General features: G+C 40.2%; 1 protein-coding gene across 1 annotated transcript in view; it reads right to left on the reverse strand.

The window, feature by feature from the left end:
• The window catches only part of ZMYND8 (zinc finger MYND-type containing 8), an 84,254-nt gene that overhangs the window by 64,075 nt on the left and 225 nt on the right, over nt 1-19,954 (reverse strand). The window contains exon 2 of the mRNA XM_060772164.2: nt 13,832-13,875. Within this exon, the coding sequence (XP_060628147.1) occupies nt 13,832-13,839 (8 nt within the window). The 5' untranslated portion in view covers nt 13,840-13,875. The remainder of the gene's footprint in view (nt 1-13,831; nt 13,876-19,954) is intronic.

Here is a 19,954-nt window from a genome sequence, read left to right on the forward strand (position 1 = left end):
CTTGCGTACACATACAAATCATGACCAACCCCTTTCCATAAACACACAAAGCTGTTTCACATTTAAGCAACCACAACACTGTAAAATACATACAAGAATTCATCTTATCAAGGCTGAGAGCATAGCAGCATTCAAGGCTGAAACACAGACTGAAGGGAATTGTCTACACACAGGCTACTCTAAAAGAAGTAAAATGGTAGGCAGTGGGACAATGAGAGCAAAAGCAGCAAAACACACAAAGCAAACGATGTATCATAGCAAAGGAAGCAGAGAGTAAAGGAAAGAGGGAGTGAAGAGAACTGTTTTTTTAATTGTACTGATTGAGTCTCCCTTATAGGGAAACTTTTGGCTGCCAAACACCCACTTCCATCTTTGGGGAAGAGGGTTTAGTCCACATGTCAAGTGCCTACTGATTTTTCCTCAGGGAGCCCACACAAAGGAAATAAACGATTGGCACCCAGGACACTTAGTCTTCCAACCTGGCCAATGAAAGCACACTGAGAGGCGGGTGCCCTGGAAATGGTTGAGAAGGCGAACATGGAGCCACCCTATTGGCTGTTGCCTGAATCTAGCGCTGAACCCAACTGCTTTGCTAGAAGAGCTGAAACTGTGCTTGACAGTTAGGGAAATATATCTGGGATTTTCTTTTTTGCTGGGAGCTTGTGTAAGTGGACTCCCCACTTCTTCTTTTCTTTCCCCCATTGAGTTTTTTGCAGTGATGGGATGGGGCAGGGGCTTACTGAGGCAGGGTTGGATGGATGGACACTGGACACAGTGACTAACCTCCTCCCTCCTATCCCTCATTCACAATGAATATGCCAATATAGGTTTACCAAAATGTGTGTGTGTGGGGGGGGGGGGGGTCCTGAAACCCAAAAAACTTTGTGTCCCAAACATTTCAAATGCGGGGGGGGACTCAACTTGTATAATAGTGCAAGATACCTCTGAGGTAATGAAATCATTGACTGGAAATATGACACTAATCTTCCATTTTAGTGTGCAGATGAGTCACCAATGCATCACACTTAAAGGAAGAGAGAGAAAATCCAAAAGAAAATGTTTCTGAAGTATGCTGATAAGGCATAACGAAAGTTTCAATATAATTAAGCAAACAAATATATAGAACTGAGCAAATCACCATTCACTTGATTTAGAATTCAAAGGCATAGCCATGTTAGTCCGGAATATCAGTATGCAAAAGGATCGTCAAGTACCTTAGAGATAGAGAGAACGAAGTAGGTACCATATGTTGTCAATGTAGGGCAGATCCACACTGACCAGTTCTCCCAAAGGATGAATGGGATGAATCTTTGGTGGCTAAATGAGACACAGAGCTGATTCTGGTTAACGTGACCTTGAACCGTGTTAAACGAAGTAACAGATTGCTCTGAATTCTCTCTGGAACAAACCGTGACTTTGGGCCTGTGAAAGTAGTTGGGCCCGTTCCGAGGCAAAACCAGTTGCAACTGTTTACATAGCCATCCCATATTTCCCAGGTGGCCTGGACAATATAAGATTGCATTCCCCCTCCTCCCCGTTTTCATCATCAAGGCACCCAGGAGGTGCAAAATGGCTAGTAACAATTGCTTGTTTCCTGGACTAATGCTACTTGGATTGATGAGGCGATCGAAGAAGGGAGTGGTAAAGGAGGAAGTCATTTTTCCCTTTGCTCTGGTGCCCTGGGTGATGTTCCTCCAGGTGTTAGTGACCATCACTAATCATGTGGTACCTGCTAGCCGCCACAAGAACAGGAGGGAGAGAATAAGGATGGTTTTCGAGCAACTCTAAACTGGGTACAGTACCACTGGACAGTCAGGACTCCCTCCTGCCCCCACACCTGCTAGGGGACTGGTAGTCAAAGCCATCCAGGGTTGATCCAATGTGGACCATGCTAGACCAGCCTCACATGCCTGCATGGGAGTTTTGGTACTGGTGACTCACCAAACCAAAACTCCCATGCAGGCATGTAGCCGGGGGGGGGGGGCTCGAGGGGCTTCAGCCCCCCCCCCCGAAATTCTCATGGTGGTTCGCGAAAAGGCCTTACTGGTGCATTATTTAGGCTGTTATGTTTATTCATATCATGATCTGATCACCATACTCAATATATCCCATATGCATGGTGGTATTGGGGTAATGATACAAAAGGTTTGCTAGGCTAGACCCTCTTTCACTCAGACTCAGCCCCCCCGAAACTCAGCCCCCCCAAACCCCCCCTGAAAAAAATTCAGCCCCCCCCCCCCCGAAACAAAATCCTGGCTATGGGCCTGCTCCCATGATTCCACAGCATCAAGCCATGGTAGTTAAAGAGTGTCAAACTGCATTAATTCTAAACTGTAGATATATCCTTAGTCTATGAAAGGTCTCTTTGCAAACTCATCATTCACTATGAGCTAGCAGCATTATATCTTTTAATACAATGCCGTAGGGGAAGAAATCAAGATATTTACAAATGTATAAAGACTTCTCTAACTGCTATGCGAAACATGGAAATTTGATACATGTAACTGATTTATTTCATGAGTCAATTCAATGTATTTCTTAATGGAACAATATTTACAGGTGTACCTCAGTTAGCAAAGAGATACAGGTATGTTCCCAGGCATTACTTCTTTAACAGAAATGTTGATAATCAAGATAGAAATAACATGGAAGGAATAGGAGGGAAAAACAGCAGTTCAACGTGCTTCACCAAACATTTTATTCAAAACCAACAATATGCACATGTGAAATAAAGTAATACGCATGCTCAGAAAGGAATGTCTAGTTGCTTTACCTCACTGTCAGGTCTGCTTCAGTGTTTTTCATATAAAAGCAACATCTCCAAATACAACTGAAATATAGTTGACTCTCTGTGGGAAATATATCCTGGCCCTGGGACTGCAATGGCACTGATGGTGACTGGGCACATAGCCAAAGCAACACACTCAATCCCCAGAGAGAGGATTTGGTCACATATCAGACAGTAATTTAATACACGCAATAGCTAGATGAGGCCTCTAGTTCTGCTCTTCCAAATGAACAAAATGGTTTACTAAATAAAAGCAAGAGATCTTAAAGTTCCAGTAAAAACAGGGACTAATTGGGACTCTTCTCAGGTAACACATAGTTTTAAATTCAAAGGAGAATTACCTCACTACAGGTAAACATGTTATTTAAGTGTTTTAAATTAGGTAGAAGGGAAGAAATTGTGCTGTTTGATCTTTCTTATTTGCAATGATCTTGCACATTATATCCCAAAGATTGAGAGGCAAAAAGCACCATTTTACTGGAAGAATTTGTGTTGCTGAAAGTAAGCAAGTTTTTAAAGCTTCCAGCTAAAGCAATCGAAAGCAACCCCTGCTGAAATCTCTGAATGAGACCTCTTATCCTGTAATAAAAGGCAATTAAAATTCATGGTCTGCTGCAGGCTTAGCCAATTGCTTTTGGGAGGTGTGGTTATTTAGGTGGCGAGGTGGGGGAGATAAACAAAGGACTGGGAAGAACAGGAAGGAAGGTAGAAATAGAGGTTTAAAGTCAGAGATGGTAATCAGCAGTGCTTTGAAGAAACAAAGCAGTGAAAGGTGAAGTGGGGGTTGGAAACAAATTAAAAGCCAGGCAGGAAACACAAGAATGGATGAATAGGTCAAAACCAATCACAAGGCAGTAAAGAGCTCTAGAAACACTCCATATTTTCACCAGTTTGTTTTACAGAGCTCCAAAAACTGCCTATTATATATATATTAAAAAAACCAGTTCTCAGCAAACAACACTCCCACTACACCACTACTATGACCTACACCATACAGTTTGGAGATCTCAAAAAGCACCTATCCTGCCTGACAAAGATGAACTAGGATAGGTTTCCAAAAACTCAAAGACCAGCATTTTCAGCTCACAAAACAGGGGAAAAACAATTGCTCAGACAAGTTCAGGCAAAAAAAGAGAAGGACTGCAGGATAATTGAGTAAACAGGCAACCTAAGCTATTGGGCGGGCGGGCGGGCGGGCGGGGGGGGGGGGGGGGTATGCAAAATTGGCCTGCTCGTATACACACTCTGTAAATGAGCTACTGCAGATGGCGTGCTGTGCCAGATGGGAGCCCAGTTAGGCAGACATGGAATATGCTTTTTGAAGCGGGGGTTGCCTTCAGTGCTAGCAGGCTGAAGACCATGTCTTAACAGTAGCGAGGAGAAAATATCTGCTTTCACTGAGAGCACTAAGGAAGAAAAATGCTCACTGATCTGTGTATTTTAAAGAGACACTGCAATTTCCCAAGGCAGTTTCAAATAAGCTTTAAGCATTTGATAAGCAGGAAAGATAACTTCACACACACCTCCAAATCAAAAACAAGGCCACTAAATAGTATCAGAAATTCTGCACAAAGGAAATCAAAAACAAGGCATGTGATTTCTCTAATATTAAAACTTTTGGTTTCAGATTTCTAAGCATATGAATCTCCAAGCAAGCAAACATTGAAGTAGAATTTCAGTATATCAGTGTTTCTCAATCTTCCCAATGCCGCGACCCCTTAATACAGTTCCTCATGTTGTGGTGACCCCCAACCATAACATTATTTTTGTTGCTACTTTGTAAATGTAATCTTGTTACTGTTATGAATCCTAATGTAAATATCTGAAATGGAGGATGCATTTTCATTCACTGGACCAAATTTGACACAAATACCCGATATGCCAAAATTTGAATACTGGTGGGATTGAGAGGGAATTGATTTTGTCATTTGGGAGTTGTAGTTGCTGGGATTTATAGTTCACCTACAATCAAAGAGCATTCTGAACTCCAGGAATGATGGAATAGGGCAAAACTTGGCACAATGTACTCCCAAAGCAACAAAAAATACTGGAAGGGTTTGGTGGGCATTGACCTTGAGTTTCTGGAGTTGTAGTTCACCTACATCCAGAGAGCACTGTGGATTCAAACAATGATGGATCTGGACCAAACTTGGCATGAATACTCAATATGCCCAGATGTGAACACTGGTGGAGTTTGGGGAAAATACACCTCAACATTTGGGAATTGTAGTTGCTAGGATTTATAGTTCACCTACAATCAAAGAGCATGCTGAACCCCATCAATGAAAGAATTGGGCCAAACTTCCCACACAGAACCCCATGACCAACATAAAAAACTGTTTTGTGATAGTCTTTGGTGACCCCTCTGGCACCCACTTACGACCCCGCCCCAGGGGTCCTGACCCCCAGGTTGAGAAATGCTGCAGTAGGTCCATGTAGGCTGTTAAGATATTAGGTAAAGGGAATAACAATGCAAAATGGTCTTTGGCAAAGTTAATCACCCTGAGAGGTCATAATAGGCCTGCTAGTTTGTAGCAGCTAGAAGAAAAATGTTTTTTATTATTATCACAAGCATTTTACCCTATTCTTCAGGTGAAGAAGGTTGATAAACTGTAATATAAGAAAAACAGGTTTGCAATCTTACAAGTAATACAAATTGATATAAAAGGGAAAGGTTTTCCTTGACATTAAGTCTAGTAGTGTCCGACTCTGGGAGGGGGTCTGCTCATTGCCATTTCTAAGCAGAAGAGCCAGCGTTGTCTGTAGACACCTCCAAGGTCATGTGGGCGACATGATTGCATGGAGTGCCATTACCTTCCCACAGAAGCGATACTTATTGATTTACTCACATTTGCATGTTTTTGAACTGCTAGGTTGGCAGTACCTGGGCCTAACAGCGGGAGCTCGCCCCACTCCCCAGAATCGAACTACATCTGAAGCATTAGTATTGGCAATTCTGTAGGACTTACAAATACATGTCAACTGAGGACCAAGATCTATTGGAAATTCCCAGTGTCAAGACCTTGCGTCTAACAGCAACCAGACGCAGAGCCTTTACAGCAGTGGCACCATCACTTTGGAATACTCTGCCACCTGAAGTCCGTGCCTTGCGGGACTTATCAGCTTTCCGCAGGGCATGTAAGACATACCTGTTTCGACAAGCTTTTGATTTGTGATATTGTGATATTGTTGTTTTTAAATTGTTTTAAATTGTTTTTAAACTGTGTTAGATTTTAGCCATTCTTGTAAGCCGCTCCGAGCCCCAGGGGAGTGGCGGCATATAAGTTCGAATAATAAATAAATAAATAAATAAATAAATAAATAAATAAACAAACTGAGAATCCACATTTATATGTATTAAAACATATTAAAACACATAGTACATAGCACCAATCTCGAAGTCATCATCCCAGTTGCTTCTTATGTTGGTTCCATGAGGGTGTATTGCACTGTAATTATGCTATTCGTGGAACGCCTGCTTCCACAGCCAGGATTTTACCATTTTCCTAAAGACTAGGAGGGAGGAAGCTGATCTATTATCACTGGGGAGGGAGTTCCACAGCCGGGGGACCACCACCAAGAAGGCCCTGTCTCTCATCCCCACCAATCTCACCTGCGAAGGGGGTGGAACCAAGAGCAGGGCCTCCCCGGCAGAACTGGTTCATAGAAGGAGATACATTCAGACAAGTAAACTGGGCCGGAGCCATTTAGGGCTTTATAGGTTAAAGCTAGCACTTTGAATTGTACTTGGTAGCAGAGAGGCAGCCAGTGGAGTTGATGTAGCAGGGGGGTTGTATTCCCCCCTGTACGCAGCTCCAGTGAGCAACCTGGCTGCCACCTGTTGGGACTACTTGAAGCTTCCAAACAGTCTTCAAAGGCAACCTCACGTAGAACACGTTGAAGTAGTCTATTCAAGATGTGATGAGAGTGTGGACTACTAGCACACATTAAATGCAGTAAGAAAGATTAAGCAACGCGTTTACTCAGAAGAAAGTATAACTGAACTGAATATAAATTATAGAATTATCATCTTAATCTACAATGGATCCATCTTTTTGAAATACCCTGTACTTCCAGAGAGGAAGCTTTGTTCCACAGGAGTCTGTCTTATGCTTCAGGTTATGTGGAAATTCAAGCAAATCCACTTTGGCAAATACTTTCTGCAAGTGCACACACGCCTCTAAACAAAGGGCTATGCTTGCTTATTTGGAATTGTGAGTTCCTATTCTTTATGATGGATGAGCTTTCCAGCTTCCTGTCTCCATTTTGATTAAGCTCAGTTGCAGTAAGTGATGTTACTTCTTGCTGACATCTAGATGGTTGGGCCACAATCTACAACAGCCTCAGACTCTACCCACTGGGTATAAAGTTTCAAACAGATCAATGGCCGGGTTAGAGCATTTGCAATTCTGGAACAGTTCCCAGACAGTCTAACTATTAGCCCTGCCTGAAAAGACAGATATTTTTATCCAGAGCTCAGGCAGACTCAATCACATGACTGATCTGAACCAGTATCTCTAACATGCATAGAAGCTGGAAGTTGCATGAACTGAATGTTGGCGTATCCTGAACATTTTTGTCATGTTTGTGATTGAGCTTATTTGTTCAAGTAGAGGTCATACATGCCTCATGAAAAGAGAATGAAAAGACATAGCAAGCTCCTGCTGCTTGCAATTAAATACTGGCATGATATGAAAGTCCTTCTGATGAGACCCATTAACTCTCAAGCCTCTTAATCTGCGGAGCCATCCCAAAAGGTGTTGTGATCCTTCCTTGCTCTCTCCAATGGCATCTTGTACCACGTAGGAACCAGCACAGCAAAATCCTCTAATAATCGTACCATATCATTTTTGCTTGTTTAAAAGTACTCACATTTAAACTCCAGAACCACAAAGAGAATGTTAGTTCAGAAGCCTCCTCTACAACATATGTTTAAACAGGAAGCATGATTTTCAGGGGTGCACAGAAAAACATGTTGGAATTAGCCTCCTTTCATGAAATCTGCTGTGGTTCAGAGCATAGGAATGCTATAAAATGTCAATTGCTGTATATTTGATTGTATGCCAAATATCAGGATTATTATAGCAATGTTTATATTAGAGCAGCTAGGAGCAATGATGAAGTCTATATAGTAGACACTGAAATCTGTACAGTAGACTCTCAGTTAACTGGTACCCATTGAGATTGGTAAATTCCAGATAAACATTGTTTTTGGTTGCCTGAGAATTACTATTAAAAGTAGGCCTAAGTAATAGTATACCTCATACTATACCATACCATAAACTCTATACTGCTTTGCTATTGATACCAAAATGCAGTAATTAAAAGCAAATAAAGATCAACTTAACTTATATTATAAGAATTGTTTTTAAAACACTTGAAGTATTATTTCTTTGATCCCCCCCCCCCCCCCCGGTTGCTTGAGTTCCAGTTCACTGAAAGTCTGTTTATGGGAAATAATTTTATAGGACACTGTTCATACTAAATGTAATTATTTCATTCAAAGGATTCCTTTTTCTGCTAGATATGATGTGTAGGCATGTGTAGTTTTAGGAATTAATATTATTCCGGAGCAAGCACACATCACAGGTTGAATTATCTGAGGGGGGGGGACCACATTGATCACTTTCTGGGATTTCTTAATCTTTCAGTGCTTATTGGAAAGAAGCATACTCTTTTACTCTGACTTTTACAGAAGATAGTAAAATGTGGCTTACAGTGAAACCAACCACTCCCTGCTGCATTCAAGATCAGCTACGATGTTTGTTTAGATTAGAGTGCAGGCCCCCGGACCTTACTGCCACTGGAAATAGTATGGAGGTTAATTTGATTCCCAAGGAATCCAGGAACAATGACAGGTTAGGGTTAAGCCAAAGTTGGGCATTTGTGATGGGTGCAGGAGCCACTTCTGACCTATTTCCTACCCACCCTATGTCCTCAGAGGGCTGCACATTCAGTTTTTGACAAAACGTCATCTAAAGCTTCTTGGTAGGGGGTTGGACTGGATGGCCCATGAGGTCTCTTCCAACTCTTTGATTCTATGATTCTATGAAAGGTCATTTCTACTTGTATTTCATGTGCTTTGGGGATTTAAATAATGTATGGGTCTCCAATGGAGGTTGCACTTTGGGAAATCCTCCAAAGGTATTTTGGTTTTTTTGTGTGTGGTTTTTTGTTTGTTTGTTTTTTCCCACTATAGTTTTTTTGGGGGGGAGAAGGGGGGCTGGGGAAATCCTTGAAACCTGGCAAGCTGCAGTATCCTCCCCTTTGACTAAGAGAACAAAGACAGGGCAATGCAGCCTTTCCCAATCCATTGACTCCCTAATTCCCAGACATATGATAAATCTGAAAGCTGCCAGGATGTAGAAGGTTAGACTGATGCGAATAGCTCCTTTGTTCTTAATACTGTATACTCATTAATTATTTTAATTGTTAATTTTACAATGTTGAAAGCTGTCTTGAGACTTTAAATAGGTGCCAAATTTCATGCTACTGTGACTTGTGTCTCTGAGTGCAGCCCAAAAGTAACAGGTTAGAAAGGAGTAACTACAAGCTAAGGACCTCATCATACTAGAGAATGAATCCACTTTAAATCTGGTTGCTGCCTCCTGCAGAATTCTGGAGTTTGTAGTTTAGGAAGGAGACTTCTTTAGTGTGATGAGTAGTAAAAGGAGGGTGTCAAACCTCTTCCCCTCCCATTGATTTCCTCTCCTAACCTCTTCCTCCCAGTTTTCTTATGGCTGGTCCTGACATCAAAAACAAAACTAACTACAAGAGAACGAATCTGGGAAGAAATGGTAGGCAGTCTTTTGTTGCACAATCTACATGCAGCTAGGTGTTGTTCAGTGTTGAGCAAGAAATGAAGATGGGTAACTTTAAAGGTTGGCTAGTGCATCTCACAAGCAAGCACTACCAGATGGATACTGTTCCAGTAGCAGCCCACAACTAACTAATGGAACAGTTGCTCCTGCTGTCACTACTAACACCCAAAATACCAGCCAACCCTACTGGAAAGAAGCAATTTAGCATCATTTGGATCACACACCTGTTTGTTATTTATCTACTTTCCTAATTAAATATATATCGTCCAGCTGAATTAATGTTTCTTGCTTTAATTCTTGTGGACACATTAACTTCATTTGGCTGTGGAATGCTCTTGGAAATATCATTTGCAAACTGTTATTTGTTGTCCGACCACCTACTACAGTCTGAGCCCTGCCACATGCACAATGCACGGGACCTTCTCACAGCGTCACCAGAGGCACTCCAAATGGTAGCTTCTGGTCAAAGAAAATCTAGTATAATGCCAAGTTTTTAAACTTTGTTTGTGTTCTTTTTTAAATACAGTATAACTATACCCTCATTTTGCTTCTGACATAATAATAAATAAAGGTAAAGAGGGAAGGTGAAGCATGATGCAGACAAACTTAGGGCTTCCAATGGATATCATTATATGAACAATGCTACTAAATTTAGGGTTGTGTCAAATTTTTGTTTGTTTGTTTGTTTACTGTATTTATGTCAAGGCGGTGTTAGAGAGCTGGTGTGGCTGGATTATGACTGAAATCCAAAGGTCATATCCCTGCTTGACAATGGAAACCAAAGTCACCCAGTGGCCAGAAACCCACTGGGTAACCTTGGCTGTCTCACTGTCAAAGGAAAGCAAAGACATATCCCCTCTGAACAACTCTGGCCAAGGAAATGCCACAATACATTTGCCCTAGGGTAACCATAAGTTAGAAATTACTTGAGGGCACAAAGCAACAAGCATATTTATGTTCCTCAATTAATGTAATCATTAATAATCATTGATCTAATGGTGGTTTCTCTAAGCAAAATGGCAAGCCATTCTGCTTAATGAGGGAATAATAAAATACAGATCATGCATTCCTTACACGGAATTCTGAAATCCAAAATATTCCAAAATTGTCCACATGGCTGGCTGGGATAGTAACATCTTTGCTTTCTGATGGTTCAATCTTCACAAACTTTCTTTCAGGCATAAAATTATTTAAAATATCATATATATAATTACCTTCAGATTATGTGTGTGTGGTGTATAAGTATGAAACATAAATTCATCTTATGTTTAGACATCAGTCCCATTTTCAAGATTTTCAAGATAAAGCATATATGTATGTATATGCAAAATCCCCCAAAAATCTGAACACTCAACTAGTACTACCAAATTAGTAAATTTAGAACCAATGTTCAAATTGCTATTTACCCAAGAATTTGGGAATCTGCAAACTTACTCTTGTATTGAACGAATTCTTTCTGCTTGGGCCTTTAGGAGTTACTGTAAGTAGGAAATAAATTTAAATCCTGCATCATATCCATTTATAGACACTTGTGAGGTAAGTATTTGTTGGACAGTTGCCCTATACATGTGAACTACTTTCTTCTTGTTCTCCACTAACTAGTACATCATTCACTAAGCTAAGAAATGGGGACAGAAAGATGATCCATGTAGTGAGAGCACCAGGGCAGGCAGGGTGTTAATAACGGCTTCTACTTTCTATGTTTACAGTAATAGAAATATACCGCCCCCTAGTGTTTCCTCATTCTGGAATCATGAAAAGGCTCCATTTTAAAAAGAGCAAAAGATGTTCTTTTACAAACCCTTGAAAAGGTAGATGTCTATAGCACAGTGTTGCCCAATACATATGCAAAGGCAATCCTTCTTAAGTACAGGATTTAATAAATGTACTTTAATGAATTCAAGATCAGCATTTTAACCACCATGTTTTATGTTTTAACTACCCTTCTATATTTTATTGTTAGCTACTTTCTATTTTAGCAGAAAGGCAGTGTATACATTTAATAAACAAAATAAAATTCTGAATCAAAGTAATCACTAGCTATCACAGAAAAATATTGTACCAGGAGCTATGAAAATCCCAGTGCTTATAAAGGTTTGGTTTCCTTTCACAACCAATCACTGGAGGTTTACTTGCCTTACCTAATATTTCTCTTTATTTACAAATAGACAGGTTGAACATAGGTGGAAGACCAGCTAAACTATTCTGACATAGAGCCAAAGGTCACTGTACCAACATCAGATCACCAAGGAGAAAGCCAATACATCAAAATGCTGTTATCTTATAGGGTTCAAAAACTCAGCTGGGCAGAGACTGAAAGACATCAGGATAACATCATCTGTGGATAGGAGGAGGGGCATGGTACCTCTTATTATGAATATTCCATGAATTATTCTGTATCAAAAAAGAAATTGTCTCTACTTGGTTCCATACCAACACATCAATTGCAGTTCATCTAACAAACAACATGACAGGCCACATCTGGCCAGCAATACTTTGGTCCATTCACCATCTCCAAGATCACAATTTATATGCAACGAAGTCCCAATGCAATGTAATTATATAGATAATGCCAAAAGAGGAGAAAGTTTTGTAGTGTACACGACATTCCTTTCCTAATCTTTCATCAACAGACATTAAAACACAACATCCCATGGCACACAAAACCACCAAAAACCAACATCGCATCAGAGCACCTTCAGTTCAAACCATCCATCTCATGTCTGTTTTGGTGAGATGATTATGCAAATCAAAAATGAATAATAACACCACACATTCAATTTTACACAGAATAAATGAATTAACAATGACTGCAGGAAGTGTGCCTAAATTATTTTCCTTTCTTTTAAAAAAAATCTGGACATAAATTATTTGCTTGAAAACAAAGTTTGCAGTTTTCCCTGAGGAGGTATTTACTTAGTTTGTTCCCCTTGCCTTAAAACTAATTAATGTCAACTTCTTATTTACACCGAGTGCTGGTTTTATAATATGGCAAGAGGACTATGATTTGAAGTTTTCTCTTCACAAACTATGGGCACTATTTAATGAGACATTTACATAATTGTACTCCAAACATAATGTCCCCAGAAATTTCAAAAATATTGGCTTTTCTTTAATGGTATACCAAAGGCCAAGATGACTAAACTGAGACTGTCACACAATCATAGAGTTGAAGAGAAAACATGGGCTATCCTGTCATATTTCGACATGTCATGTGACCACATGACTCAATGCTCAAATTGGAGAGCAGTAAGAAAAGAAGACTGCAATACAGGTGGGTTGGTGCAGTTGAGGGAGAGTTGAAAGACCGAGTTGCAAGACTTGAGGAGAACTCAAATGTCAAAGTCAACTTGCTGGCAAATCATCATCATCATTTAATAACTTATTAAATAACAGCAGCATCACCAGTATGCTGCAGTTCGAATCTTGACAGTGAATAAAATGGTGCCAAAGCAGAACTGCTTACTTCAGATGTAATAAAGAAACAACTGTTGATCAAATACCATCATCATCAGAACAGTCTTTTTGATAGACTCATAAAGATCTAAATGTTATCTAAAATGCAGAAACTTCTAAGATTCCCTCAAAACCTTCTTTTTTTTAAGACCATTAACCTGAAAGCAGGGAATTGTTATATTAACAATTATAAGCCTCTCTATATAAGGTACAATATATAGCGATATAAACAAATGACGACAACAACAACAACGTGTGAAATGCTTCTGAGTCCAGTTTAGACTAACCTGAATGGTTTAGATCTCTTGAGATGCTGTTCTGACAAGTATGTTTTCATTTATGTCAATTCCTAATGGTATCAAAGAGCTGCACTGATGCTAAGAAAAATATTTGTCAACATCCTTTGTCACTTCAAGGATTTAGGGTTGCCAACAGTCCTCCTAATCCCTGCTCATTAGCCTTTTAAAGGAGCTTGATCTGCAAACATTAGCAAGTGATGATGCTAACGGGTGGCTCTGAGTTTTTCTGGGCTATATGGCCATGTTCCAGTAGTATTCTCTCCTGACAGTTTCAAAAAACTCACAGCAACCCATAATTCCAGCTAATGATTATGCTAAGAAAAGCTTCACTTCCTGGTTTCTATTGACATTTAATGTCTCAAGATCTACTGCTCCAATATACTGCAGTTTAATACATACATATTTTTATACCACCGTCAATCTAGTAAATCCGTTAAATCTGGCTAACGTAAATTGACTATACTTACCCCATCATGACAACTGAGTTCTTGTGTGACTTTCTTTTACAGTTCTGGAAAAAAGACCAAAGAAATTTGACTTTAGATTCCAGCTATATTATAAAAAAGCAAATCAATACATTTGTTTGGTATATCATATAAACAAAAATATATTAATATTGAAATAGTTTACACTATTGATGTAGAAAAGAAACAAACTGCTGTCACTGTCAGAATGAAGTGTAAAAGGAAAAAGAAAATATAAAGAACTGAACCATACTCTCTTCACGATTGATCCAGTAAAATAATTCTTGAATCAAAGATACAACTGTTCCCGGTGGATTGGGGGGGGGGGGGATGGGAGGAAGGGGAGAAAAAAACTGCTTGACACAAGTGGTAGATAAGTGGGGAATTGGGATTGGTAAAATTAAGAAAATAGGGCATATTGTATTGAGTGAAAATGTAAGTGGAACATCACTATCTGTTCTATTTAACCCCCCCCCCCCCAAAGAATGGCTATAGAAACTTGTATTATTCTACCTGTGTTTACAATAAGAAGAAGAAGAAGAAGAAGAAGAAGAAGAAGATGTAAAACCTATCAGAATGAAGGGTAATTACAATATTTATCTCTGTGTAGTAAAGGTGAGAACCTGAGCTAACTACATGTGGAGACTAGAAGTAATGTGGCATTTTTTTCCTTGCATGTTAAAATGTGGGTTTATTTTGACTGCTTTTCTACTTTCAAGCATAAATGGCTGCCATCCAATTTTTCTTTTTTTTTTTTACCTGATTTTACCTTTTGTTAATTTGCCATTTCACTATACAAAAACAGTCACATGGGGCAGTCATTTTTAAAGGGGGGGGGGGGGAGATTCCATGAAACATTTTTATTAAATGGTTTAAAGCTGCTCAAATACAAAAATACAAACATTATCAAGATATGGGCTTTACTATGAGCTTCTTTCTACATTAACAAGTTCGAAGTTGAAGAATAAAAGATCATGAAGATGGCAATGCCAACATAAATAATCTGTAGGCAAAGTTTTGTAGCTTCTGATCCCGTCTCCCACCCCAGCAAAACTGCCCCTTTTTGGCAAAAGATCAATATTCTCTCTTGGAAGCCACCAAGAATATGCTTATTTCTAACTAGATTGCAGGGGTCTGCCTCAGTATTTAACAAATAATATCTGTTGTTTTTTTTTTTTCAAAACCATACCTAGACCTCTGGCCAGTTAATGGTAGCTTTTTATTTTTAAAAAATCTATGTAGCATTGGAAAGTCAGAAGGACAATTGTCTACAGAGACACGTGAGATAATAATGTCATTCGGGTTCTAAACCCACACTAAAATTAAAAAGAAATTAAACAGATTAACAGAAGCCACATTATGATATGTATAGTCTCCAAATTGCAATAAAAAACAAGTTAGAAACCATACTAAAGGAATTATTTAAAACTTGTAAAATAAGACACAGAGCTATCTTTTCTACCAATTGTTCTTTTTGATTTGCAACTCCCTTAATTTCTGATCAGCAGTTTCTTCTTTCATGTTGGCTTTTCACTATTTTAAAAATAATATTCAGTATTGAATTTCTCCTATTTAAGTTGATGTCAGGAGACAAAGCCCCCATCCCATGCTATCATTCCTTTAACAAGCATGGCCCAAAACACATACAGTTATATGCTATTTGTACAGGAGAGGGGCAAGGGAATGGTCATTTACTTTAAATTTTGTTTGGAATACAACATACTAGCAAGAGTATTCTGATCTGTATTTTTATTTGCAAACTTTAGTGAATGTGATTGTCATATAAAGGTGTAATGTTAAAGAAATTTAAAAAATCTCTAAATCAGCATATTCTTCCTAGTGCCTTTAAGACCTCAGCATATCTAAAAAAAACTGAGAACTATTAATGGTGTGTACCTAAAGAGGATTACGCAAAGGCTGTAATCCTAAAAATACCTTTGTGTATGTACATCCCTTCAAGTCACATGTGGATTTATGGTGATCCCATGAATTTCATAGGTGGCATGTGTAGATGTTCCCCTGGTTGCTATGTAGCATTCATGTTTGTGTGTGTGTTTACAATATTTACGTTTTTCCCGTTTTCACAGGAGTCCTGTGTGCCTAACCCCCCATGATTGCCAGCTGTGTTTCTTGCCTAAGAAAACCCCATGAGATTAATAGTATCATTATAAACTGATAGGCGACTTGAACGCAAGATAGCAGATCCAGTTTGATTGCGAAAGCTAGGCTCTGCTTAGCACTTATACAGCCAATGATTCCTAGGTACTGGAGGGGTAATCTTTCAGAGGAAAGAACTGGCAAAACCACCTCTGAGCAATTCCTTGCCTAAGAAAACCCTATGAAATATTGACAAGCTGGAAGGTGTCCAGAGGAGGCCAACTAAAAAGATCAAAAGTCTGGAGACCATGCCCTATGAGGAGTGCCTTAAAGAGCTGGGTATGTTTGACCTGCAGAAGAGAAGGTTGAGAGGAGAAATGATGATGATAATGATAATAATAATAATAATAATAATAATAATAATAAATTTTAGTTATATACCACTCCATCTCCCCAAGGGGACTCGGAGCGGTTCCCAGGTAACATCACAAAACATACAAAGTAAAAACAACATAACCATAAGATTAACAAAACAAAATATAAGCAAAAAAATTGTCGCCATAACACACATATATTAAAAGTAATCCTGCCTGTTCAAGGCAATTTAAAAATTTTAAAGATTTGTGCAAGCCCAAAAATTCTAAGGGGCCCGGGAATTAAGTGCAATGCTATGGCAGGGAACAATAATATTAGGTACGGGTCTGTGGCTGTTCATTCCAGGGCCGACTAGAGGAAATGATCTGGGTAATTGGTAGAAAGAATAAGGCCGTATTCGACAATGTGTAGGGCTGAGTTAGAACTGGTCATTTTCAAAGGCTTGTTTAAACCACCAGGTCTTCAAGCTCTTATGAAAGGAGGGGAGGGATGGAGCCTGTCTTATTTTCCTTGGAAGGGCGTTCCAGAGACAGGGGGGACACCACTGAGAAGGCCCTCTCTCTCGTCCCCACCAACCACGCTTGAGAAGGTAGTCGGACCAAGAGGAGGGCCTCCCTGGAAGATCTTAAGAGCTCATGCCGATTCATAGGAGATATGATTGCAGAGATAGGCGGGGCCTGAACCGTTTAGGGCTTTATAGGTCATGACCTGCACCTTGAATTTGGCTCGGCAGCTTATCAGCAGCCAATGAACCCCATGTATCAATATGTGAAAGAGGGTCATAAGGAAGAGAGAGCAACACGTTTTCTGCTCCCTTGAAAGTAAAGCCCCTTCCACACAGCTGAATAAAATCCCACATTATCTGCTTTGAACTGGGATATATGGCAGTGTGGACTCAGATATTCCAGTTCAATGCAGATACTGTAGGTTATTCTGCCTTGATATTCTGAGTTATATGCTGTGTGGAAGGGCCCAAAGACTAGAAGCAATGGGTTCAAACTACAGGAAAAAAGATTCCACCTGAACATTAGGAAGAACTTCCTGGCTGTACAAGCTGTTCAGCAGTGGAACTCTCTGCCCCAGAGTGTGGTGGAAGCTCCTTCCTTTGAATATTTTAAACAGAGGCTGGATGGTCATCAGTCAAGGATACTTTGATTATGCTTTTCTTGCATGGTGGGGGGTTGCACTAGATGGCCCATGTGGTCTCTTCCAACTCTTTTTTTTTTCTATGACTAGCCATCCCCTGCCACATGTTGCTGTGGCTCAGTCTGTATATATGTGTTTTGTGTGTGTATATATGCATATATGTGTGTGTGTGAAAAGCATCTTGGAGTCCTTGTGGACAACAAGTTAAACATGAGCCAACAATGTGATGTGGCGGCAAAAAAAGCCAATGGGATTTTGGCCTGCATCAATAGGAGCATAGTGTCTAGATCTAGGGAAGTAATGCTACCCCTCTATTCTGCTTTGGTTAGACCACACCTGAAATATTGTGTCCAATTCTGGGCACCACAATCCAAGAGAGATTTTGACAAGCTGGAATGTGTCCAGAGGAGGGCGACTAAAATGATCAAGGGTCTGGAGAACAAGCCCTATGAGGAGCGGCTTAAGGAGCTGGGCATGTTTAGCCTGAAGAAGAGAAGGCTGAGAGGAGATATGATAGCCATGTATAAATATGTGAGAGGAAGGCACAGGGAGGAGGGAGCAAGCTTGTTTTCTGCTTCCCTGGAGACTAGGACGCGAAACAATGGCTTCAAACTACAAGAAAGGAGATTCCATCTGAACATGAGGAAGAACTTCCTGACTGTGAGAGCCGTTCAGCAGTGGAACTCTCTGCCCCGGAGTGTGATGGAGGCTCCTTCTTTGGAAGCTTTTAAACTGAGGCTGGACGGCCATCTGTCAGGGGTGATTTGAATGCAATATTCCTGCTTCTTGGCAGGGGGTTGGACTGGATGGCCCATGAGGTCTCTTTCAACTCTTTGATTCTATGATCTGTGTTTGTTGTTGTTCATTCGTTCAGTCGTTTCCGAATCTTTGTGACCTCATGGACCAGCCCACGCCAGAGCCCCATGACGGTTGTGTACATGTGTATATATGTGTGTTTGTGTATATATATATAGTTTTGCGCATGTGTTGCAATGTAATTTTTGTTTTTTGTTTTTTTAAAAGTCTTTTCTGCTCTGTTTCTCAGTGTTTTTATGAGTGATGGTCACTCGTTGGCCTGATAGGTGCATTGTGTCCAAATTTGGTGTCAATTCATCCAGTGGTTTTTGAGTTATGTTAATCCCACAAACGAACATTACATTGGGTTGTTGTAGGTTTTTCCGGGCTATATGGCCATGTTCTAGAGGCATTTTCTCCTGACGTTTTGCCTGCATCTATGGCAAGCATCTTCAGAGATAGTGAGGTCTGTTGGAAGTAGAAAAATGGGTTTATATACCTGTGGAATGACCAGGATGGGACAAAGGACTTTTGTCTGCTGGAGCTAGGTGTGAATGTTTCAACTGACCACCTTGATTAGCATTTAATGGCTTGGAAGTGCCTGGGGGGAATCTTTTGTTGGGAGTGATTTGATGTGCCTGATTTGTTTACTCTCTGTTGTTTTGCTGTTGTAATTTTTGAGTTTTTTAATACTGGTAGCCGAACAGAGATGCTTTTGAGCTGTGGTGCTGGAGGAAACTGCTGAGAGTGCCTTGGACTGCGAGAAGATCCAACCAGTCCATCCTCCAGGAAATAAAGCCCGACTGCTCACTGGAGGGAAAGATACTAGAGACAAAGTTGAAGTACTTTGGCCACATCATGAGGAGACAGGAAAGCCTAGAGAAGACAATTATACTGGGGAAAGTGGAAGGCAAAAGGAAGAGGGGCCGACCAAGGGCAAGATGGATGGATGGCATCCTTGAAGTGACTGGACTGACCTTGAGGGAGCTGGGGGTGGTAACGGCCGACAGGGAGCTCTGGCGTGGGCTGGTCCATGAGGTCACGAAGAGTCGGAGACGACTGAACGAATGAACAACAACAGCCAGATTTTGTTCATTTTCATGGTTTCATCACATTTTTATTTACCGTATATAAAAGATAGATTCTACAGAGCGCTGACTGCTCCAAAGAAATCTGAAATACAGAATACAGTTGGCTTCCAAGAATTTTGGGTTTGGTTGTTAAAGCCTATACGATACAACTGTAAAACAATTTAACCAGATAACATACATAATAAATAAAAACACTGTAAACAGAAAAGTGACCAAAGTATATGATCAAAACACACAAGATTATAAATCAATATTGAAGTGAAATCCCAAATGCTTTGGAAAGCAAGGTTTTCAAGATTTCAAAGGGCCCTTCCACACAGCCCTATATCCCAGAATATGAAGGCAGAAAATCCCACAATATCTGAGTTCAGAGTAGTTATTGTGGGATTTTCTGCCTCCATATTCTGGGATAGAGGGCTGTGTGGAAAGGCCCAAAATCCTGAGGGGAAGAGGAGTGTCTTTCCCAAGGCTTTCCAACTCACAGGAAGTTGTGAGAAGCACGCCTCCCAATCCCAAGTGATTTATTCTCATTGTGTGAGAAAATATATATATATAAAGTTCCATAATTGAGAGTTATATCACCACACACGCAGAAGATCGCCCTCACCCACACACACACATA

Source organism: Anolis sagrei, chromosome 4 (assembly GCF_037176765.1).
Source record: "Anolis sagrei isolate rAnoSag1 chromosome 4, rAnoSag1.mat, whole genome shotgun sequence".
Classification (NCBI taxonomy): domain Eukaryota; kingdom Metazoa; phylum Chordata; class Lepidosauria; order Squamata; family Dactyloidae; genus Anolis; species Anolis sagrei.